This window comes from Muscardinus avellanarius (genome assembly GCF_963383645.1).
Source record: "Muscardinus avellanarius genome assembly, chromosome: 1".
Taxonomy (NCBI): Eukaryota; Metazoa; Chordata; class Mammalia; order Rodentia; family Gliridae; genus Muscardinus; species Muscardinus avellanarius.
In genome coordinates, this window is record NC_137786.1 from 143,343,513 (window position 1) to 143,368,854 (window position 25,342).

Sequence of the window (25,342 nt, forward strand, 5' to 3'; positions counted from 1 at the left end):
ATCACGTTTCGTGGACAGCCTCAACTACTTAGTGAGGCCCTCTGCAACTCAGTGAGACCCGGTTTCAAAATGAAGAATAAAAAATAGAGCAGGGGCATAGCTCAGAGGTCAAATGCCCCTGAGTTCCATCCCCAGACCCGCAAAAAAAAAAAAAAAAAAAAAAAGATTTGCTGCCAGAAATGTCATATATAATCATTGCTTTGCCTTATAATTTTCAAGTTTGATTCATTAGAAAACATCATCAAATATATAGCAAAAATTAAATTTCTAAAGCTAATCAATATCCAATAATAGTGGTTAAGTATAATTCTCATTCTTGAAATATAATAACAACAAAAATGGTTCCTCTTCCCTCAAACTTGTCTTCTCTTTCCCCTTTTCCCTCTTGCCTTCCTCCTCCTCACTTGCTTTTCCTCACTATTTAATTGTGGTCTAATTTGGTCTTCAGCTTTTACGTATTGCTAGTCTCATCTTTAAACTGTTCAATAAGAGAGCTTTGTTTTACTTTTGAAAATTGTGTGCCAAAACTCAAGTCAGCAGTTAGGTGACATCCCAAAAATGGAAGGAAGAAGAACTCAAACACTTAATTCTTTAACTTGCAAAAGATTACAATGAGACTTCCGGGAAGATGGCGACCGAGAAAAGCGGGGCTTAAGAGCCCCGCTAACAACCAATCTCCATTACCACAAAATCAGCGCCTTTCATAGCCAGAAAACACCATCACCAGAGAAACAAAAAAATCACCAGGCTCCAGAGAGAAAGCGGACTGAGAACAGAGCTCAGAGCCACAGAGGAGATACACCGGCCTCACGCCCGAGGACGCGGCGGCAGCGGCGAACCCACCGGACGGCTACAGCAAGCCGAGGTGAGCCGCTGCGGAACAGCCAGGCGGGATTTCTCACCGCAGGTAAAATCTAAAGCTCCCAGTGGCTGAGCTCAGCACACGCTGCAGGGACTCAGAGTGGAACTCAAAACCAAGAAGAAATATGCCAGCCTCACGGCCTAGGGCGTGGCAGAGGCGCCATATTGCCACTGGCGGCAGCAGCAGATAATTCACCGAGTCCAGTACAGCTACATCTGTGTACTCAAGAACAGTGAGTCAAATTGCGGGCCACAGAGGAGAAATCCCAGTACTGTACTCCCTGGGACTTGACCCAGTGGGGGAGTGGCGGTGGCAGAGATATCACACCATAGGAGAACGTGCAACCTGGCACCCCACATAGTTTAAAGCAGCCTCTATCGACTCCCTGGGTCGGAGACTCTGTGATACAACCCAGTAAAGGAGTAGTGGGGTCTGAGATACTACAGACTCGAGATCCAGAGCACCTTAAGTGAAGCCGTAGTGACCCAGGGAAGAACCCAGAGAAGGCACAAACTTCCGAAATCATGGGAAAGAGGAATAACACTGGAGCAATAAATTCCCACAACCCCACAACATCAGAACCTGATAAAACAGAAAATCAGAGATTTCTAGAAGATCAAATCAGGAAAATAACTGTAGAAATAATAGAGGTGCTTCGAAAAGAACTCAGAGAGAGCCAAAAAGAGATAAAGGATGCAATTAATGAAGTAAAGGCCTCAATTCAAAGCACAAACAACTGATTAGACCACATGGAGAACAGAATCTCGCTCCTAGAAGATGATCATTCCAAAAATGAACGCATAGTTTCTAATCTAGGAAAAAATATCCAACGGCAGGAATCTGACATTGAAGAAATATGGGCCCATCTTAAGAGAGCTAACCTAAGAATAATTGGAATAGAGGAGGGAAAAGAAAGTGAAACCAAAGGGATCAACAATCTCTTCAAGGAAGTAATAGCAGAAAATTTTCCAAACATAGAGCAAGAGGTTGATACACAGATCCAGGAAACGTATAGAACTCCCTTTAGACAGGATCGGAGAAGAGGATCCCCACGCCACATAATTGTCAAAATGACCAATGTGGAAGCCAAGCAGAGAATCTTAAAGGCAACAAGAACAAAGGGCCAAGTGACATTCAGAGGCAAACCAATTAGAATCACTCCAGACTTCCCAAACCAAGTCATGAGAGCCAGAAGGGCTTGGAGTAACATATTCCAAACTCTGAAAGAAAACAACTTCCAGCCAAAAATTTCCTACCCAGCAAAACTTTCTATCAAATTAGATGGAGAAATAAGAAGCTTCCATGACAAACAGAAACTGAAGGAATTTATGTCTTCAAAACCAGCGCTAGAGAAAATACTCAAAGAGATTAACTACAAAGAAGTTAATAGGTAACACACACCAGAACCAGAGAAACAAGCGTTTCCATCCAACAGACAACTAAGATTGGTTATCTGTGGAGATTCATTATTTATGTTAGTCTTTTACCTATCACTAAATGGTATTGTTTGCCTTTATTGTTGTTAATTTTTAGGATTTCTAGTTGGAATATTAATATACCTTCAGATATAGCATTTGGAAATATTTTATCCAATTCTATTAGTAACTGTTAACTCTGTTTACATTGTCTTTGGATATACAATTTTTTTTATTTTTTAGGGAGTTTGTATACTCTTCTGTTGCCTGTGCCATTGAAATCATATCTAAGAAATCACTGCCAATTTCAATGTTGTGAGGTTTTATGACCCAGATTTTCTTCTAAAAGTTTATAGTCTTAAGTTTATAGTCTTTTATCTATTTTGAGTTAATACTTGTATATGGGATTAGGTAAGGGTCCAGTTTTATTCTTTTCCATGTAATTATTATGTTTCAACAATATTTAGTTAAAAGATTAATATTTTCACCACCAAATGTTCGTGGAAACCTTGTCAAAAATAACTTAACAATATAGGGAAGAATTTAGCTCTAGGCTTGTATTTAATTCCAATGGTTTATATATCTGCCTTTAGAACAGTACTACACTGTTTCAATTATTGTAGCTTTATATGGTTTGAAATCAGAAAATATATATCTTCTAGCTTTGTTCTTTTTCGAGATCGTTTTGGGTATCTAGAATCCATATTCCATATTAGGATAGATTTTTTTCTGAAAAATAAATATATAAATATATGATAGTTTCACCTAAAAAAATAGAAAAAATATTCTCTGGTAAGAAAGAAAGCAAAAAGAAATATTGAAATGTTATCTTTAAGTCATCAAAAGCTTGGTATCAGACAAATGAAACTGTTATGTGAGATTATCATTTTTAATTTTGGATAAATTGCGATAATACTAGATGTCAACCACTAAGCCAAGCATGGGAAGGAGGGATGGGGAGAGAATGGGGTAGGGATCGGGTGGGGGCTGACTGGGTGATGTGTGCACGTATGTCTACAAAAGTTTGTATCCCACTATGATGTATGAATACAGTGCACCAATAAAAAATAAAAAAAATAAAAAGATTACAATGAAATTTCTAAAAACCTCTCTCTTCTCTTCTCTCTCTCTCTCTCTCTCTCTCTCTCTCTCTCTCTCTTTCTCTCTCTCTGCCTATTATAACAAGTATACTGTTCTGTACAATGGGAATTGTAGAAATAAGATTAAATGAATTGAACTAATTTTCTACTACTGTCATTTCTTCTTAGACTCAGGTCAGAAGACATTCAGAAGGAGAAGATCTATCATCAACTGGGCCTTTTGGCGGGGCTCCAGCACTCACCTGGACAACTCGCCCCTATCTCCCACTTCTCCCATGCCGGGACAACTGTTTGGAGTTTCTCTACCAGATGTTTGTGAGAATGACAACCTACCCAAACCTGTCTTGGTAAGTCTTGTTTTGGCTTCTAAATTAATAGGAAAGGAGATATAGGGAAAGCCAGCTCTGGGAGGTAAATCTGTCCCTAAATGAAAAAATTATCAATACTCTTGGCGTTGGCTGAGAATTTTTATTCTTCAAAATATTTTAAAAACAGGTTTATTTGTATTTAAATGTACATAAGGGTCTAATGAAAACCACTGGCTTTGTATTGTCTCCAATTGGTATTTTTTATATTTCTGTGTTTTAATTGGTGCATTTTAATCACACATCTTAATGGGGTACAAGCTGATAGAGGCATACATGTGCATATCACTCATTTAGCCTTCCCCAATTTCCACCCCATTCCCTCATCTTCATCTTTCTCATGTTCTGCTTAGTCATTGACTTTGATATATTAAATAATCACTAATAAGCAACAACTGTTGAGTTTCCTCCTAGTATACTAGATTTGTGGCATTTTTGTTCTATATTGTGCATCTATAAGTTCCATACACTATTGTAACTACTTTATTGTTTATTCTTCACCACAAATAAGAGGGTAGTTAACATCATCATATAAATTAAAAAAGAAAAAAAAATCCTCAGACCCTGACCCAAGATTATACTGTAAATATCATGGATTGCTTGTCTCCAAAACCCATTCACTTCTATGCTGCACTTTATGAGCAGACGGGGAGAAAGCAAAGGAAATTAGAGACAACTAAAATGTATTCTCAACAGTTATTAACAATATAGTGACCATGGTATACAGTAAGCTGCCAGGACTCATTTCTCTTGTATAGCTGAATTCTGTATCCTTTGGCCAATATCTTTTCACCCTGCCATCCCCCAGCCCCTAGTATTCACTGCTCTGCTCTGCTCTAAAAATATTGGCTTGGCTCCTTCCAGCCATCCATGTGGCTCTAACCCTTCAGCACTTTCAGACTGGCCTCTGACAGCCAAACAGGACAAGCACCTGTTCCCTTGTTTGTGTGAAATTCCATTTTGGGTTTCTTTTTTTCTTTTACTTCCCCATAGGATATGCTTTTCTTTCTTAATCAAAAAGGCCCCCTCACAAAAGGCATCTTCAGGCAGTCAGCCAATGTCAAATCCTGCAGAGAGTTAAAAGAAAAACTGAATTCTGGAGTTGAAGTGGACCTAGACTGTGAATCTATTTTTGTGATAGCATCCGTTTTAAAGGTAGGAAAAGTTTACACTCTGTTATATGTCACTGTGTCACTTTGGGGTAAGATTGTGATTTTTTTCATTATGAACATTATTGTTGCCTGTAAAGAGCCACAATAGGTTCTGAAGCTAGAGAGTGTTAAAAATATTCACAAAGCCAACATTGGACTTCAGAAGCCACCGTCAGTGATATGGCGGCTCAGCTTTAATTTTTTTCGTCCCACACTAATCTCACCTTTACTTTTGACACCCCATTCAAAACAGTTAAATTTAATTAAAATTTAAAACAAACACACAAAACCTGTTTACCAAAACAAGCATCCTACTCATAGTTATTTCCTATCTTACCACCTTCCTAATAAAGGCAAAGTTTTTTCAAAAATAAACTTTTATTAAGCTTTTGAAAGTAGATACAGAAGTTTACCACAATAAACATTTGTCTTACAACTAAAAAAATTGCTAAGACTACTGAATATACTGTTCATTTCCATAGTCATGCCCACAAATATTCCTTTCCCTCATCCCCTTCTACTTTAGAAGTAGAGTAGGAATGAGTCCAACATGTGGGGTTTTTTTTACCTTTACCACATTTGGTGTTCTTTATGTTTCTTCCCCTTCGCTTGTGTTTACTTAAGTCACGTCTATAGTTACAGAGTTATAAAGTTAGAGTTCTAAATTTTTTTCTTCCCCACATTCTTGGAAATGTCCCACTTTTTTTTTTAAAACCTCAAGTCAAAACCAGCTTTAAGTCAGGCATGGTGGCGCACGCTTGTAATCCCAGCATTTGGTAGGAAGACCGCTGTTCGCAGACAGCCTCAGCTACTTAGTGAGGCCTTCTGCAACTCAGTGAGACCCTGTTTCAAGGTAAAGAATAAAATATATGCTGGGCGTGGTGGCGCACGCTTGTAATCCCTGCGCTTGGGAGGCGGAGACAGGAGGATCGCACAGGTTCAAAGCCAGCCTCGCTGGCTTAAGAGGCCCTGTTTCCAAAGATAAAAAAGTATAAAAAATAGGTGTCTGGAAGCATAGCCTGGAGGTAGAAGGGTTTCCAGGATCCCCAGTACCACCACCAAAAATAAATAAATAAATAAAATATGGGGTTTAGGGTATAGCTCTGAGGTAGAATCCCCCTGGGTTCCATTCCCAGTACTGAAAAAAAAAAATTTAAAAAAAAAACAGCTTTAAGCAGAGCTTTTGACCTCAGCAGTAGTTTTTGCAGACCTTCCTCAGGCATCTAGCTCCTAAAGAGTTGGTATGCTTTAGAGCCAGAAGAAGGCCCAGCCTATATCCCCAGGGCCTACAATATAAAAAAAAAATGTTAAGGAAAACTCCTACTCCAGCTGAGTAACCCACTGTTTATAAAAGCAACTTCATTACTTTATGAAAAATCAGATGTTTCTTGGTAAGTGGGCCATATCTGCTTTTAAACCCTTTGTAGACTTAAGCAATAAAATATCACTCAGGAGAACTGAAGAACTTGAGATACAATAATAAGTTCTGTTTTTTACATGGTTTTAATTTACTTTTCAATCCTGGAATGCAGTAAAGATACGTATGTCATGTTTAGCCATACAAATATATGTATGCACAAATTATACTCATGTCATGAATTTTTCTTTTTTCCCATATAACTGGGTTTTCTCCCATCTCAATATCGAAAGGTAAAGTACCTTAGAAATTTTTTTAACCATACTATTCTTCATAGCAACACACTTTTTTAAAATGTCTTGCTAAACTGTTGAGGTAATTGCAGAGAAGCGTGGTTCTAAAAGGGTTAAGTTGTGTTTCAAATTGTGGGAATATTATTTGTCCCAAAACAAAACACAAAAAATGATCCAAATGGTTGAAGAGTCTGGTTAAATGGGTTCTAAGTAACTAAAGTTTTATGATCATGTAACTCTGTTTTACTCCTAGGTAATCCAAAGTGGTTGCATGAAAGTAGATATTTTTTGCCAAAATTTTAAACTTTTTTTAATTGATAGTTTTCTTGTTTTTAAGACTATTTTGAAGTGGTACTTACATTTTCCTTTAATTTTTCACTTATAGTGGATTTTGTTAAATGTAAGTTCAACTCCTCAAACTAAAATTGGACAAAAATTGCTCCAGTCACTATAACCTTGCTCCCTCAAACCTTTGAGGAAAGTTTATATTTAATGTACAGAATTTTATTTCAAATGAATTGGATAATTCTGATTTGCTTATGGTTTTGAAGGGGAAGAGAATTTCAGTTAAATGCAGCAAGTTAGTAATTGTAATTCAGAAATGCTCTCACATCCTTCTCAGCTGTGATGGTGGTTATATTTCGTAACTTGTTATTCCAGCTGTGGGAGAATTCATTGAGATGTTATGAGTTATTATCTTTCAAGTGTAGGTTTAACATTTAATGATGTTTTTCTTCAAGGCAGATCATAAGTGTTTTCCACTGAGATTTAAGAAGAAAGCTATTGTCAGTTCCCCATTTTTAAATAACAGATTTTGCCTCTTCTAAATCTGACTTTTAAAGTGGGTGCAGCATCTAAAATTAGTTTGGAATTATGAAAACTAAATAGTTTTACCCAAAAAGATAACTTTAGTGAATTTATCTGAATCACAAGCATCTAGGTTCATTTCTACTGGAAGATAGATTAAAACAGAGAAAGACTGAGTCACGCCATCTTCCTCCTTATTACCCACTCTCTCTCTCTCTCTCTCTCTCTCTTTTTTTTTTTGTGGTACTGGGGTTCCTGGAAACCCTTCTACTTCCAGGCTACACTCCCAGACTTATTTTATATTATTTTTATTAGGAAACAGGGTCTCTTAAGCCAACAAGGCTGACTTCGAACCTGCGCGATCCTCCTCTCTCCGCCTCCCAAGCCACGGGAATTACAAGCGTGCGCCACCACGCCCAGCTAGTCACTCTTTTTTTTAAAGTATGCTAATAAATGACATAACTGCAAAGTTCTTAAAATTATTTGAGCATCTCAATTACACCTCCCTTTCCCCATTAATATTTGACCATATGGCACACCATAACAGTTTAGTAACAGCCTCTTTGGCTGGGACCATACACAAAAATGTGAGGGTCTGTCCCTGCCCTGGAGAAGCTAGTCAATGTTGAGGCAGGGGAGGAGATTTCCACATAATTATCTAACTACAGCAATAAGTCATCACAGCTTCTGTATTAGTAACACAAACATTATATATGTGACAACTTGTATGTTGCCATCTATAAGGCACATAAAGTTGCTAATTTAGTTTTCTAGCAAGTTAAAATTTCCCAGTTACAGATTTGCACCTGTCTCTGTGTTGTAGTAGGAATTTGCAGAGCACTCACAATAAATGGAGTTCTCTCTGCCTCTTATTTACTGAAGTACAGATCAGACTGCAAGCTCCGCCTTGTTAATGCCATTCCAAAAGCAACGGAATTGGCCTAGAACCAACTCACTAGGACTGGAGCCAAATTTAATTTTCTTTAAGTTTTTTGTAAACAAATGCCAAACATCAAACGTACCCTTAGTTATATCCTGTTTGCATTATAGTCTGGTTTTATTGTGTCCAGCCACATTAGTGGTCTAAGTAGAAAAGGGTCTCTAGGAAAGGATAATATACTGTAGACATGTTGTTTAATATACATCAAGCATAGAGGTTCTGCCCCAAGTTTCCAGAACCAGCTATCGCCTCGAATGCTTTCTTCCCTCAAATAGATGAGAACCCTGCTACAGAGAATGCAGGGCGAAACCCTTAGTACCATGATGCAACTGTGCACCGAGTGCCATTAGAATATAATCTAAGATAATAAGGATTTTGTTTTGTTCCCTTCTCTATCCCAAGCACATCAAACATTGGTCTCACGTGTATGAGTAAATACACATAGAACAACTGAATAAATGTGACCCAATTACAAACTTCATCGATGTCTTGGTGCCTTTCCTCAAACTAGCGATTTAAGGAAAGGGGGGAAAGGGATTTAGGATGGCTTACTGCCAGATCCCACCATGCTGTACTAGTTTGCTAAAATGTAAAAAAAACAGATTTCAGCCCAAATAGGCTGTCTTTTTTTATTCCTCCACCATAATCCAGACTTCAATTACCCCAATAGGTTTTTATTAGAAAAACATCAAAGTATATATTCTGTATGTTCAAGTCAGTGGAGAGTTGGCACAGAGCTCTGGATACTTCAAAGAATGGCATTAACTTTGAAACACAATGTCTTCTCATTTCTCCAACATATATTTTTCAGTGAGAAAAATAATTTAAATTTTTTCATCTATTTAAGGATTTTCTACGAAATATCCCAGAAAGTATTTTTTCATCAGATCTCTATGATCACTGGGTCTGTGTAATGGATCAAGGGAATGATGAAGAGAAAATAAATACAATTAAAAGGTAATTATTTATAATTTGGTTATCCTAAACATATTTTAACGTACTTATATTTTATAGGCCTGTCTGCTGAAATAATGCCTATTGTCTATTGAAATAATTACAGTAGCCTCATAGAGACCAGTTTTAAATGGGTGTTTGCTGCTTCTGTCATAGTTTATTTCCTCCCTAATCTTACTAACATGGAATACTTTGAACACCTACTATATATCTGAATCTGACAGGACCTGAAATCCACTAGTTCACTAATATTGCAGGCCCAATATACAGTTTATGATCTTAATCTGAGAAAATACTTAACCAGATAACTCCTATACTTCCCTCAGCAACTGGAGTCATTTAGAGAAAATGACCTGTTCTCTCTTCTGTAAAAAGTTAGTGCTATAAAAGCTTTTTGGATGGAAACACAACAGAGAAATGTTGTGGAAGAGATTTGAAAGATACTAGTCTAATCGCAAAGAATGCAATGTTTGTACTCATGTACCGGGAGATCCTGGTAGAATTCACTACTCCACATTCCTGAATATATTCAGTATAATGAATATTTCCTTCATTATAAGAGAATAGGAAAAACATTTTTTTAACAAAAAGCCATACGCTAGTTCTATTAAAACATATGAATCCCAGTATCGTATGTTTTTCTCTTTTAGTATTTTCTAGAGCAACTTTCAAATATAAATTATCTACACGTGCTATTGATAGACATCTTTTATCAGTATAATACTCCACAGTGTTGAAGACACCAGAAAACAAAGCCATTTAACAAAATACCATATCTACTTTCATTATAGTTTGATATAAACTATTCATAGAATGCTAAACTTTGTTCTTTGTGCAAAATATTATCTTCTTTATAAGCTAAAAAGATGATACTTTTTTTTTTGCAGTGCTGAGGATGGAACCAGGGGGCCTTCTACCTCTGGGCTATACTCCCAGACCCCATACATACATATATATATATAATTTTTTTTTTAATTTGGAAAGAGTCTCACTAAGTTGCTAAGAGCCTCACCAAGTAGCTGAGGCTGGCTTCAAACCTGTGCAATCCTCCTGTCTCAGCCTCCCAAGTACTGGGATTATAAGTGTGCACCACCACGCCTGGCTCAAAGATGACACTTTTAAAAGACAAAATTATAGCATTGATGCAAATATAAAATAAACATGAAAGATTTAATTTAAGCCATTAATTAATGAAGGAACCCGTAAGATGTTACTGTCAGTTCAAAGAGATTTCACAGTACCAAAACTTACAACAGTTGGATCAGAAATGCTGAAACGAATTTACAGATAAATATAAATCTGGCTTTTTCTACTAGAGTAAGGGTACATATCAGTCAGTGTCTCTCCACCAGAAAGAATTTAACTCTATAGACAAGTATTAGGTACACTGCTATCAGTTATCTTAAGCTTGCAGAGTTATAAAATAGCTCAAAATCTTAGGGCTGCCATAGAATCAGATAACCCAAAAGAATACAGTTAGATGCTTGATTTTCCACTGAATACATTTCACAATCCTTTGATTTATCTCAAAGTTTCATAACTTATCCCTGTCAGCTACATTCATTGTCAGTCCTCTGACTGAAGAAAAGCCTTTGCTGTTTATATAACTGTAATTGGACTTATTTCCCAAAGTGTAAGTTCTAACAGGAAAAAACAAGTCAAAAATATCAGTATACATACAAAAATATGTGTATATTATATAATTTTTATAAATACATATACATAGTGTTTGGGATGATAGTATAACTAATCTTTGGTGAATGGGCATTTTAAAAATCCTTTATAAGTTGTAAAATGGGAACACTGGAAAATACACTACTTCAGTCTTGACTTATATGTGAAATTGCCACCAATGAGACAGAGATTGGGGACAAAATTGACCTTGGCAGGTGGTCTCAGAAGACCTGAAAGTCTCAATGGCTAAGGTTTGGACGCTCACCAAGAGGCAGCATTTCTGTGTTGCTACTTGGAAATTAAGAATCACTTAGGACTTCCGGGAAGATGGCGACTGAGAAAAGCGGGGCTTAAGAGCCCCGCTAACAACCAATCTCCATTACCACAAAATCAGCGCCTTTCATAGCCAGAAAACACCATCACCAGAGAAACAAAAAAATCACCAGGCTCCAGAGAGAAAGCGGACTGAGAACAGAGCTCAGAGCCACAGAGGAGATACACCGGCCTCACGCCCGAGGACTCGGCAGTAGCGCCATACTGCCGGCGGCAGCGGCGAGTTCACCGGACGGCTACAGCAAGTCGAGGTGAGCCGCTGCAGAACAGCCAGGCGGGATTTCTCACCACAGGTAAAATCTAAAGCTCCCAGTGGCTGAGCTCAGCACACGCCGCACGGATTCAGAGTGGAAATCAAAACCAAGAAGAAATATGCCAGCCTCACAGGCGAGGGCGTAGCAGCGGTGCCATATTGCCACCGGCGGCAGCAGCAACCAAATTCACCAAGTCCAGTACAGTACATCTGCGTACTCAAGAACAGTGAGTCAAATTGCAGGCCACAGAGGAGAAATCCCAGTACTGTACTCCCTGGGACTTGACCCAGTGGGGGAGTGGCGGTGGCAGAGATATCACACCATAGGAGAACGTGCAACCTGGCACACCCCACAGTCTAAAGCAGCCTCTATCGACTCTCTGGGTCGGAGACTCTGTGATACAACCCAGTAAAGGAGTAGTGGGGTCAGAGATACTACAGACTCGAGATCCAGAGCACCTTAAGCAAAGTCATAGTGACCCAAGGGAAGAACCCAGAGAAGGCACAAACTTCCGAAATCATGGGAAAGAGGAATAACAATGGAGCAATGAATGCCCACAACCCCACAACATCAGAACCCAATAAAACAGAAAATCAGATTTTCTAGAAGATCAAATTAGGAAAATAACTGTAGAAATAATAGAGGTGCTTCGAAAAGAACTCAGAGCCAAAAAGAGATAAAGGATGCAATTAATGAAGTAAAAGCCTCAATTCAAAGCACAACCGATTAGACCACATGGAGAACAGAATCTCGCTCCTAGAAGATGATCATTCCAAAAATGAACGCATAGTTTCTAATCTAGGAAAAAATATCCGACAGCAGGAATCTGACATTGAAGAAATATGGGCCCATTTTAAGAGAGCTAACCTAAGAATAATTGGAATAGAGGAGGGAAAAGAAAGTGAAACCAAAGGGATCAACAATCTCTTCAAGGAAGTAATAGCAGAAAATTTTCCAAACATAGAGCAAGAGGTTGATACACAGATCCAGGAAACGTATAGAACTCCCTTTAGACAGGATCGGAGAAGAGGATCCCCACGCCACATAATTGTCAAAATGACCAATGTGGAAGCCAAGCAGAGAATCTTAAAGGCAACAAGAACAAAGGGCCAAGTGACATTCAGAGGCAAACCAATTAGAATCACTCCAGACTTCCCAAACCAAGTCATGAGAGCCAGAAGGGCTTGGAGTAACATATTCCAAACTCTGAAAGAAAACAACTTCCAGCCAAAAATTTCCTACCCAGCAAAACTTTCTATCAAATTAGATGGAGAAATAAGAAGCTTCCATGACAAACAGAAACTGAAGGAATTTATGTCTTCAAAACCAGCGCTAGAGAAAATACTCAAAGAGATTAACTACCAAGAAGAAATAGGTAACACACACCAGAACCAGAGAAACAAGAGTTTCCATCCAACAGTCAACTAAGATTGGTTATCTGTGGAGATTCATTATTTATGTTAGTCTTCTACCTATCTCTAAATGGTATTGTTTGCCTTTATTGTTGTTAATTTTTAGGATTTCTAGTTGGAATATTAATATACCTTCAGATATAGCATTTGGAAATATTTTATCCCATTCTATTAGTAACTTTTAACTCTTTTTACATTGTCTTTGGATATACAATATTTTTTTTTATTTTTTAGGGAGTTTGTATACTCTTCTGTTGCCTGTGCCATTGAAATCATATCCAAGAAATCACTGCCAATTTCAATGTTGTGAGGTTTTATGACCCAGATTTTCTCCTAAAAGTTTATAGTCTTAAGATTTATATTTAGGTCTTTTATCTATTTTGAGTTAATATTTGTTTTTTTTTTTTATTATTTTTAATTTTATTTTATTGGTGCACTGTATTCATACATCATAGTGGGATACAAACTTTTGTAGACATACATGCACACATCGCCCAGTCAGCCCCCACCCGATCCCCACCCCATTCTCTCCCCATCCCTCCTTCCCATGCTTGGCTTAGTGGTTGACATCTAGTATTATAGCAATTTATCCAAAATTAAAAATGATAATCTCACATAACAGTTTCATTTGTCTGATACCAAGCATTTGATGATTTAAAGATAGCATTTCAATATTCCTTTTTGCTTTCTTTCTTACTAGAGCATATTTTTTTCTGTTTTTTTAGGTGAAACTATCATATATTTATATATTTATTTTTCAGAAAAAAATCTATCCTAATATGGAATATGAATTCTAGATACCCAAAACGATCTTGAAAAAGAACAAAGCTAGCAGATATATATTTTCTGATTTCAAACCATATAAAGCTACAATAATTGAAACAGTGTAGTACTGTTCTAAAGGCAGATATATAGACCATTGGAGTTAAATACAAGCCTAGAGCTAAATTCTTCCCTATATTGTCAAGTTATTTTTGACAAGGTTTCCACGAACATTTGGTGGTGGAAATGATAATCTTTTAACTAAATATTGTTGAAAAATAATAATTACATGGAAAAGAATAAAATTGGACCTTTACCTAATCCCATATACAAGTATTAACTCAAAATAGATAAAAGACCTAAATATAAATCTTAAGACTATAAACTTTTAGGAGAAAATCTGGGTCATAAAACCTCACAACATTGAAATTGGCAGTGATTTCTTGGATATGATTTCAATGGCACAGGCAACAGAAGAATATACAAACTCCCTAAAAAATAAAAGAAAATATTGTATATCCAAAGACAATGTAAACAGAGTTAAAAGTTACTAATAGAATTGGATAAAATATTTCCAAATGCTAAATCTGAAGGTATATTAATATTCCAACTAGAAATCCTAAAAATTAACAACAATAAAGGCAAACAATACAACTTAGAGATAGGTAAAAGACTAACATAAATAATGAATCTCCACAGATAACCAATCTTAGTTGTCTGTTGGATGGAAACTCTTGTTTCTCTGGTTCTGGTGAGTGTTACCTATTTCTTCTTTGTAGTTAATCTCTTTGAGTATTTTCTCTAGCGCTGGTTTTGAAGACATAAATTCCTTCAGTTTCTGTTTGTCATGGAAGCTTCTTATTTCTCCATCTAATTTGATAGAAAATTTTGCTGGATAGGAAATTTTTGGCTGGAAGTTGTTTTCTTTCAGAGTTTGGAATATGTTACTCCAAGCCCTTCTGGCTCTCATGACTTGGTGTGGGAAGTCTGGAGTGATTCTAATTGGTTTGCCTCTGAATGTCACTTGGCCCTTTGTTTTTGTTGCCTTTAAGATTCTCTGCTTGGCTTCCACATTGGTCATTTTGACAATTATATGGCGTGGGGATCCTCTTCTCCGATCCTGTCTAAAGGGAGTTCTATAAGTTTCCTGGATCTGTGTATCAACCTCTTGCTCTATATTTGGAAAATTTTCTGCTATTACTTCCTTGAAGAGATTGTTGATCCCTTTGGTATCACTTTCTTTTCCCTCCTCTATTCCAATTATTCTTAGGTTAGCTCTCTTAAGATGGGCCCATATTTCTTCAATTTCAGATTCCTGCTGTTGGATATTTTTTTCTAGATTAGAAACTATGCATTCATTTTTGGATTGCTCATCTTCTAAGAGCGAGATTCTGTTCCCCATGTGGTCTAATCGGTTGTTTGTGCCTTGAATTGAGGCCTTTACTTCATTAATTGCATCCTTTATCTCTTTTTGGCTCTCTCTGAGTTCTTTTCGAAGCACCTCTATTATTTCTACAGTTATTTTCCTGATTTGATCTTCTAGAAATCTCTGATTTTCTGTTTTATCAGGTTCTGATGTTGTGGGGTTGTGCACATTCATTACTCCAGTGTTATTCCTCTTTCCCATGATTTCGGAGGTTTGTGCCTTCTCTGGGTTCTTCCCTTGGGTCACTATGACTTCGCTTAAGGTGCTCTGGATCTCGAGTCTGTAGTATCTCTGACCCCACTACTCCTTTACTGGGTTGTATCACAGAGTCTCCGACCCAGGGAGTCAATAGAGGCTGCTTTAGACTATGGGGGGTGCCAGGTTGCACGCTCTCCTATGGTGTGATATCTCTGCCACCGCCACTCCCCCACTGGGTCAAGTCCCAGGGAGTACAGTACTGGGATTTCTCCTCTGTGGCCCGCAATTTGACTCACTGTTCTTGAGTACGTAGATGTAGCTGTACTGGACTCGGTGAATTCACTGCTGCTGCCGCCGCCGGTGGCAATATGGCGCCTCTGCCACGCCCTCGGCCATGAGGCTGGCGTATTTTTTCTTCTCTGGTTTTGATTTCCACTCTGAATCCCTGCAGCATGTGCTGAGCTCAGCCACTGGGAGCTTTAAATGCTGTCTGCGCTGAAAGATCCCGCCTGGCTGTTCCGCAGCGGCTCACCTGGCTTGCTGTAGCCGTCCATTGAGTTCGCCGCTGCCGCCGGCAGTATGGCGCTGCTGCCGCGTCCTCGGGCGCGTGTGTCTCCTCTGTGGTCTGAGCTCTGTTCTCAGTCCGCTTTCTCTCTGGAGCCTGGTGGTTTTTTTTGTTTTTCTGGTGATGGTGTTTTCTGGCTATGAAAGGCGCTCTTTTTGTGGTAATGGAGATTGGTTGTTAGCGGGACTCTTAAGCCCCGCTTTTCTCGGTCGCCATCTTCCCGGAAGTCCTTTTTCTTGAGTTAATATTTGTATATGGGATTAGGTAAGGGTCCAACTTTATTCTTTTCCATGTAATTATTATGTTTCAACAATATTTAGTTAAAAGATTATTATTTCCACCACCAAATGTTCGTGGAAACCTTGTCAAAAATAACTTGACAATATAGGGAAGAATTTAGCTCTAGGCTTTTATTTAATTCCAATGGTTTATATATCTGCCTTTAGAATAGTACTACACTGTTTCAATTATTGTAGCTTTATATGGTTTGAAATCAGAAAATATATATCTTCTAGCTTTGTTCTTTTTCAAGATTGTTTTGGGTATCTAGAGTCCATATTCCATATTAGGATAGATTTTTTTTCTGAAAAACAAATATATAAATATATGATAGTTTCACCTAAAAAAATAGAAAAAAAATATTCTCTGGTAAGAAAGAAAGCAAAAAGAAATATTGAATGTTATCTTTAAGTCATCAAAAGCTTGGTATCAGACAAATGAAACTGTTATGTGAGATTATCATTTTTTATTTAGGATAAATTGCATAATACTAGATGTCAACCACTAAGCCAAGCATGGGAGGGAGGGATGGGGAGAGAATGGGGTGGTGATCGGGTGGGGGCTGACTGGGCGATGTGTGCATGTATGTCTACAAAAGTTTATATCCCACTATGATGTATGAATACAGTGCACCAATAAAAAAATTAAAAAAATTAAAGAGGGATGGGGATGTAGTTCAGAATTAGAATGGCCCTGGGTTCAATCTCCAGCACAAAAATAAAAAAAGATAAAAGAAAACAATAACAAAAATTCATAAATTTATGTTTTATTCATTTGTTGCTTGTTGTTATAATACAAAAATCGACTTTTAAAACTAAATTTCCACATATGGATAATTATTTACCATCAGCCATTTGAAAGAACTTAAATTAGACCATAAATGGCTTAAGGTTGTCTATTATTGATGAATACATTATTTTACTAAAGTAGATGACACTATCTTGACACTCTTATTTAAATAGGTTTACAATGTTTCATTTTTATGTTTTAAACTATCTAATTTTTAAGAAATTAACAATTCAAATAGACACATACAAAGAAATAAGTGATATGTGCATGTATGCCTCTACCATCTGGTACCCCATTAAGGTGAAAGACTATGATGCACCAATAAAAATTTTAAAAAGGAACATAAAAAAAAAAGAATCACTTAAATTTTATCAGAGAGCTTTTTGTGGGTTCTGGCTGAGAATATTCTGAAATGTTATAGGATTTACCAAAGTTAAAACACATTATACTAGATTCAGGAAAATATTTCAGGGAAGTGTGTGTGTGGGGGGGGGGGGGTTACTGGGGGTGAAACCCAGAGGTTTTCTACCTCCAGGCTATACTCACAGACCTATTTTATATTTTATTTGGAAACATGGTCTCACTAAGTTGCTGAGGCTGGCTTCGAACCTGTGTGATCCTCCTGTCTCAGCCTCCCAAGCGCTGGGATTACAAGCGTGTGCCACCACGCCCAGCTCAGGCAACATTTTTATGAGCTATTTTTCTGCACTTTTACATTTTCATTGAGTTATAAAGATACTATACAATAAAAATACAATTTCAGTCTTATTTTCTCTGTGTTCTTACCTTGCATTATGCTAGTTGACACGCTTGTGTATCTGAACCATGTTCTTTACCCTTTTGATTTGCTTGGCTCCACGTGCAAAGAGAGGTTTGCTTGTCTTTACAAGTTTTTTAATGAAATGTCTTTCTTAAAGAGCTCATTTTTTTGTCTTTAGACTCTTAGACCAGCTTCCGAGAGCCAATGTTATTCTCCTAAAGTATCTGTTTGGGGTATTACACAACATTGAACAACATTCCTCATCCAATCAGATGACTGCATTTAATTTAGCAGTGTGTGTCGCGCCAAGTATTCTTTGGCCTCCTACTTCCTCCAGCCCAGAACTAGAAAATGAATTTACAAAAAAGGTAATGAGGTTTTTCATTTCTACACCTTGAGGGGCTAGATCCCCATTTTGAAACTGAAACTTACGGTATTTTGAAGGATGATTTCTTTAATAGCTTAAGTACAGATTCTTACACATTTCAGTTTACTCTCTATTGAATTCTGTCCTGGTAAACCATAAAAAGCAGAAAAATTATAGCACTTGAGTTGCTCCCAATAAGGATGCCAATCAGTAGAACTGACTCACACCATAGTGAGAAACAAACAGTAGTTAAAAAAACAAAGACATAAGGACTTTGGAGTTAGACAAGCCGAAGTTCACGTATCGGCCATAGTCCAGTTCTTGCCGTAGTACGTTGTCCTCATCCAAAAACTGGAGGTGGTGGTAATAAAGAAGTTTCTGGAATCGACTCCCTACAGTGCCTGGCTATTAATCAGGGGCTTGGAGATTCCAGTCCCTTTGCTCCCAGTATTTCTTCTACCCCTTGACCTCAGCTACTAGGGCAATGACACAGAAAGGTTCTAGCACAGCACAGTGGAGGCACAAAGCTCCCTCGCAAACGGTTTCTTCTTCTCCCGAGTACCTCCAGCTAGGGAGTGTAATGACGGCAGTGCTTGAAAGCACACTAGAGAGGAAAAAGTTTTTTTTTTGCTTTCTCTCTCCTCATTGTGCGCCCAAAGGAGAACACTCTCCCCAACCTCATGACAGCCTTCCCTCTCTATAAGAAAGATTTGCCATGAGCCTTTATTGATATTTTACAAATTTTAATAGGAAAGTATATTTCTTCACCCAAGATACACTATGGAGAAGTCTTGAAATTACCCTAATTTAAAAAAAAATAGAGCCACTAATATAAAGTGTTAGCATTAAGCTGATGCCACAAGTAATAACTTTAGTCTACTGATCAAAATTAATTTTTATGCCCAAATGACTCTTGACAACATTACAGTTTTTAGGGGAAACTTTTATATACTTTTTAAATATAAAAAAGCATACTTTTTGGGTTCTTTTAAAAAATTTTTTCTCAGGATTTTTGGTTAAAATCAGAATTCATGTATGAAATGAGATTTATAAACATGTTACATTAAAAGTAGCACTTTTAATTCTGTCCTTTTTTATAGGTTTCCCTGCTTATACAATTTCTAATTGAAAACTGCTGTCAGATATTTGGAGAAGAAATCACTTCCCTCTTGGGTGAAGTTTCAGCAACGTGTGACACTAAAGAAAATGCCCCAGGTATTGTGAAGAAGTGGATTGGGCTTTGTGAGAAATAGACACAGATGTGTGAAGGTGCTGGACGGTGGTTGCCCTGAAGCCCTGAGGTGGAGGGAGCCGCTAGCCTGGCTCAGTGGGGCGTGGAGCTTTTGCTCCTTCCTTGTAAGATCTGCCAACAGATCAGGGCATGTTAACACCATGATGGGGTCAAAAGATGCACAGGATGAGACCCCAGCCTTCAAGAAGTTGTTTATATGCTATGCTGTGATGGTTTGAACCATTTGTGTTTTTCATTTTTAATCTTTCTTTTTTTCTGTTTTGGTGGTGATACTGGGGATTGAGCCCAATGATGTTCTACCACGGAGTCCTCCCCCCTCTTTTTTTTATTTAGATTTTGAAATAAGATCTCACTAAGTTACTATGCAGTTGCCTTGACTATGATCGTACAGTCTTAGCTTCCCAAGTACTAGGCTTACAGGCTTTCTTTTAAATAAAATGTTGTGAGGAAATAATATATAATAGAACTACAGTGGTTGAAAAGGAGCAGAAGGCCCAAAGGCAGGCCTGGGTTTTTTGTTTATTTGTTTGTGGAGTTTTTTTTCCCCCTTTTCTTCCTCCTAGTGGACTCTGAGACACCTCAGAATTGTTTGAAACCAATTAGCAAATTTGTGAAGGGTGGAATTTTTTAATCAAAGACATACAAACAATAATAGTTATATCTCTGACCAGTTGTTTGTGCCACCAAACATTAGTATCTTTATCTGTAAAATACATCTAATAATAATAATATATTTATGGTTATTGTAAAGATTAAACAAGGTAATGAATGTGATTTTAAAACTTTGTAAAAGAGAAACTGATAGGGTTGGTAAATTATTTCCTCCAAGACTAGAGTTAATTATGAATAACTATCAGCAATCTACATTAAAAGGCAGAGTTAGCCAGGTATGGTGGTAGATGCTTGTAATCTCAGTATTTGGGAGGCTGAGACAGGAGGATTGCAGGTTCACGGCCAACCTCAGCTACTTAGGCCCTATGCAACTTAGTGAAACCCTGTTTCAAAATGAAGAATAAAAACATAGGGCTGGAGGTGTAGCTCGGAGGTAGTATACCCCTGGGTTCAATGTCCAATACTGAAAAAAAAAAAAAGTAGGCAGAGTCTTATAAAAAAAAAAATCTAAGTATACTTAGCATTAATCCTTCAGATTTTTCACCATTCTTGGTCTTAAAATATGTGTGTTGCTTTAAGAAACTCTTAATTTAAGAAACCTTATTTCATTAGAAACCAAGATAAGTCTAGTATATACCCCAACAGGTTTCTTCTGCACTAATAGTTGGGAAGGCTGTGAAAGATGCTTTTCTTCTTGAGAGTAGGAATTTGAACACTACATAAAAAGAGCAGTAACTTAACCATAGTTTGTTTTGAACACAGTATGGAATACGTTTGTCGTAAGTAAAAATGTTCATCGTGGTTTGATTTCTTTGACAGATATCTCTTGCTTCCAACTGAATGACTCCTCCTACGACAGCTTGGAAAACGAGCTAAATGAAGACGTGGACCCTCCATGTAGTGATTTGGTAAAGAAACTTGGCCAGGGAAGCAGAAGCATGGACTCTGTTTTAACCCTCAGTGACTATGACCTTGACCAGCCTGAGGTAGAAGGCCTTTTAACCCTGAGTGATTTTGACTTAGAGCATTCCAAGGATGAAGACATTCAAATGAAGCAGCCTCTTGACTCTAAGCTGATGAACGTTATAGTATACAAAAAAGCCGTAGTAGGGGAGCATGCCAGGGCCCCAGCTGGCACGTGTACACCCAGCTACCTATCTGCGCATGTCGCAGATGCTCCAAAAAGCTTACGGCGACACCGGCGTTGCTCAGAGCCCGGCGTTGACTACATAGACTCAAAGCTTTCCTATCTCAGGGAGTTTTACCAAAAAAAGCTACGCAAGTCCAGCTGTGATGCAATCCTCTCTCAAAAAGATGAAGACAATCTGAAGCGGAACCAACCCCTCCAGGAAGGGGATAAGACATATTTAGTCACAGGCACTGATATCAGTAAGAAAAATGCCACTAATCAAAATAGTAAGAAGAAAAGCTTATCCGGTAATGAAGGAAGCCATGTGAAACTTTTCAGCAAGTCAAAGCCAGTGGCCATTTCAGTGGCATCTTATAGTCACATGTCTTCCCAGGATCATTCCAGGAGCCAACCCTTTGATCCAGATTCATGTGAGTACTCCCCACCACACACAGCAGATGCCCTCAAGAGTTCAAGGACACATCGGCGCTGCTCAGAGCCCAACATAGATGACCAGAACTGCAAACTGACCTATCTCAGGGGGATTTATTCAAAGAAACAACACAAAACTAGCTGTGAAACTGGTCTCTTGCATGGAGAGGAGGATTATCTCAAACGGCATAAGTCTTTGCAAATGGAGGGGCAGAAGCTTATTAATCAGAGTTTGGTCATGGGGATTGAAGTGGGCAAAAACAGTGCCACAAACCAAAGTACTGAGAAAGTTTTGCCCCCGAGACTAAACCTATGCCCACGGTCTAGCTATTCCAGCTTATCTTCACCTGGCACTTCCCCATCTGGCTCATCTGTGAGCTCCCAGGACAGTGCTTTTTCTCAGATTTCTGAACACTCTGTCTTCACACCCACAGAAACTTCCTCTCCAATAGATTGTACTTTTCAGTCTCAACGAAAACAGGAAGAACTTTGTTCTGACTTTAGCAGTTCTAGCTTCATTTCTGGAATGCCTGGTCCCTCAACAGGGCAGGCCAGCAGCCACTCGGCTTACACAAAAAAGGACGGCATAGAGTGGCATTCACAGATGCATTCTGTAACTCTTCACCCCAGTGCATGGTTGAGAAATGGTGTGGCCAGTTTGAAAAACTGGTCACTCAAAAAGAAAGCAAAAGCATCCAGACCAGAGGAAAAGAAAATAGGTTCCCTTAAAGAACCCTTAGAGTCACCTTCATATGCTTCTAATGTTACAGAGGCCAGCTCACTGCAAGAGAGACAGACAGACAGACCCCTAAGGGCAGCTGAAGGACTGGGGGCTGTGCAGACCACCCAGTGGGGTGGTTCTTATCTCTGTCAGGACTTGGACTCTCCATCCAGCCTAGTAGAAAGTGGACTTGAGCTTTGTGTGCAGTCCCATGAGGGAGGAGAGAGGGGAGGGCAGTATTCTTCTGATCCTCTACCTTGGGGAAGAGCCTCTTCCAGCTCTGTGGCAGTGGAGGATGTGGAGGATTTGGACAACCCAGACGCAAGTTCTCCCGTGATTTGTGATGATGGCGACAAACATTCAACCAAAGACATTTAACCACAGTAAGAATCAGATGCCCGCAAAAACAAGACCTGGGCTAATAATAATGAAGAATTATGATGAGCCCTTTTTATATACTAGGATAGGTAGCATAAGGATAATCATTGCTATATTTAGAACAAAGAATATTTTGAGATGACTTGGCAAAAAAACTATGCTAAAAAAAAACTTTATCATCTAATATTTGGTCCTATCCTGAGATTTCTAGAGATACATGCAGAAGGCTAGAGAAAGCATCTTCTATAGAAGCCTACCTTTGTCAACAAGTCTGTGAGTTTAGTGTTTTGAGAAGACAAGATATAAATAATCAGATAATGGTACAGATACATCCTCCACATTCCATGGAATGCTTTTAATAAGGCAAGAAAAAGACCATTAATCAAAGTATTAAGAAAAGTATGTATGGTAATGAAGGAAATCATGCAAAACCTTTCCCTGAATCCAAGCCATTGGGCTCCAAGCAACTTCTTATGAATGAATACTTAAAATGACGGAAGGTGGGCATCTATATTTAGTGCTACTCCCTCCAGACTGGTTGGCAAGACCTGATAATTGTTCCTAGGTGAGGAGATATAACTGGTATAACCTTTAAGACAAAAGTCCATGGGTATAAAAAAAAAAAACTAATGGGGTCTTAGACATCTATAAACTGTGAGCCACTGGGACAAGAATATGGAAAAAATTATAATGATTAGGCAATAGGATCATGTCTACAGTAGGTAGGTAGCACCTATATAGCTAATATTTAAATAACTTCTTTGTTAGAGAAAACATTATTTTACCCTTTAATTTAAAACACAGCTTTTTTTTTTAGCATCCTATAGTCACATGTTCTCACAGATTCATTCCCAGAACCAGCCCATCGATACAGCAAGAGTGAGAAAACACTAGAGTAATTCAAGCATTATGGGTACCATGACATCATAGTATTTTTGTTGGTTGTATCAGCTGGTTAGTTTTTTTGTTCTGAATTGCTTTTTAAAGGCTCCAGGAAAATGGGCTATGATGAGAAAGAAGGAAATATTTGCTTATTTCCATACCCTTTCCAAAGGTGCTAGAAACACACTCCAAAAATGTAACTTCCTGTTTAGAGAGTGACCTCCTGACAGCATTCACTATCTTAATACGGAGAAAAAGACTACAACAGTCCCATCTCAGTTACACAAATACTGTTTCCTACCAATGACCAAAGCGTGGCATCGCTTTGCTGGAGTGTTTCTCTATAGTTCTGCCTCTTAGATTACAATCAGTAAGGGGAAAGTTACTTATAAATCATCCTTAACCTAGTTTTTTTTTTAATTAAGAGCAATTTAGTTGGTTGGCAAATTATAAGGAGCCACAGAATAGAGTACCCAAAAAAGGACTGCCAGGCCTTCTCAGATAATCATTGGCTTTGGGTGATCTTATTTCCAGAGGATTTTCCATATTTTTGTCCCAAAACCTCATGTTTTATAGATGGTGTTGTCCCTATTAGTTTATTTTATATCCATGGACCTTTCTCTTTCCTCTTGTCTCAAAGGTTATACCAGTGCATCTCCTCTTCTAGGAATAAATTACCAGGACTTGCCAACTGGGGTGGAGGAATAGCACTAAAAGTAGATGTGCATCTTCCTTCACTTTAACTACTCAGCTGCAAGAAATTGCTTACAGCCCATGTGATCACTTTTGCCTACCATCAGATGGACCTTTCTCCCACAGTCTAGCTAATTCAAAATTATTTTTCTTCTCAATTACCAGAAAACTCATTATCAGATGTTCTTCCTTTGTCTTAAAGGTTGCATTTCAGGTTATAGGATATAAAATGTTTTCTGTAAGACAAGTTATTTCAGTATTGGCCATAGGTGCTACCTACCTCTCAGGGACATGGCTATATTTGCCCTAATCATTATAATTAACTTTTAGAATTTTGTGTCCAAAAAACTCTTTCAGGACACTGGCCATCTCAGTCAAAGATGTGAGATTTCACCTTATAACCAGCTACTCCTAGATGAAGACTTCTATCAGCATACATCTTTTGTGATAAAATATGTTAACGTCAGCAGGGATTCTCCTTACCCTTAAGGCATACTACTGTCAGAACTGCAAGATGTGAATGAAGCTTTTATGGCTTGGAGTATCTTTCTAGAAGAAATTACTTCTCTACTTACCAAAAATAATAGTTCTAGCCTTTTTTTCTGTAGGTAGAAAACCACCCGCCCACTTTGAAGCATAAAAGAAAATAGTTGCTAAGGTTCTTTAACAACCATTCCCACATTCTGTGTACCCTTAGAAACTTCTGTAATACTTAATGTGAATACTTTGTTAATATCGCTGTAAAGTATTATATTGTATGATTTGGAGACAGACTACATGTCATTTTATTATACTTCATCAATCTATAATATATTAGACTGATGCTTTAAAATACTTTGAGTTTGTATAATATATCTTGACAGATTTTATTACCATATGTTATGTAATAAATGTGTATTTTTGTACTTGCAGAAGCTGCTGCTAACTTTTAAAGTTGTTTGTTTTCAAGGCACTGATAATGGATATGTATGAACTCCATGCTGTCTGTTAAATAAAATGCCATTCTGCAGAGTAAACAGTCTCAACAGAGTGATACTAACTTTGGGGAGTTGTTTTCATCAATAAGCCCAATATCTGCCTCACATTGGAAATTTCATAGAGTATAGTTAATGTTCAGCTCTGAGCATTTATATCACAGTCTTTTTAGAAAAAGTAGGGCATTTTTCCATTCATATTTTTA

At 37.9% G+C, this 25,342-nt stretch overlaps 1 protein-coding gene across 1 annotated transcript in view; it reads left to right on the forward strand.

The window, feature by feature from the left end:
- ARHGAP20 (Rho GTPase activating protein 20) overlaps nt 1-22,587 on the forward strand; it is a gene marked incomplete at both ends in the record, with an annotated part of 76,418 nt that extends 53,831 nt beyond the window's left edge. Inside the window, 6 exons of the mRNA XM_080709939.1 lie at nt 3,546-3,724; nt 4,736-4,897; nt 9,138-9,247; nt 17,875-18,064; nt 19,164-19,278; nt 20,747-22,587. Of these exons, the coding sequence (XP_080566065.1) occupies nt 3,546-3,724; nt 4,736-4,897; nt 9,138-9,247; nt 17,875-18,064; nt 19,164-19,278; nt 20,747-22,587 (2,597 nt within the window). The remainder of the gene's footprint in view (nt 1-3,545; nt 3,725-4,735; nt 4,898-9,137; nt 9,248-17,874; nt 18,065-19,163; nt 19,279-20,746) is intronic.
- Between the last annotated feature and the right edge of the window lie 2,755 nt (nt 22,588-25,342).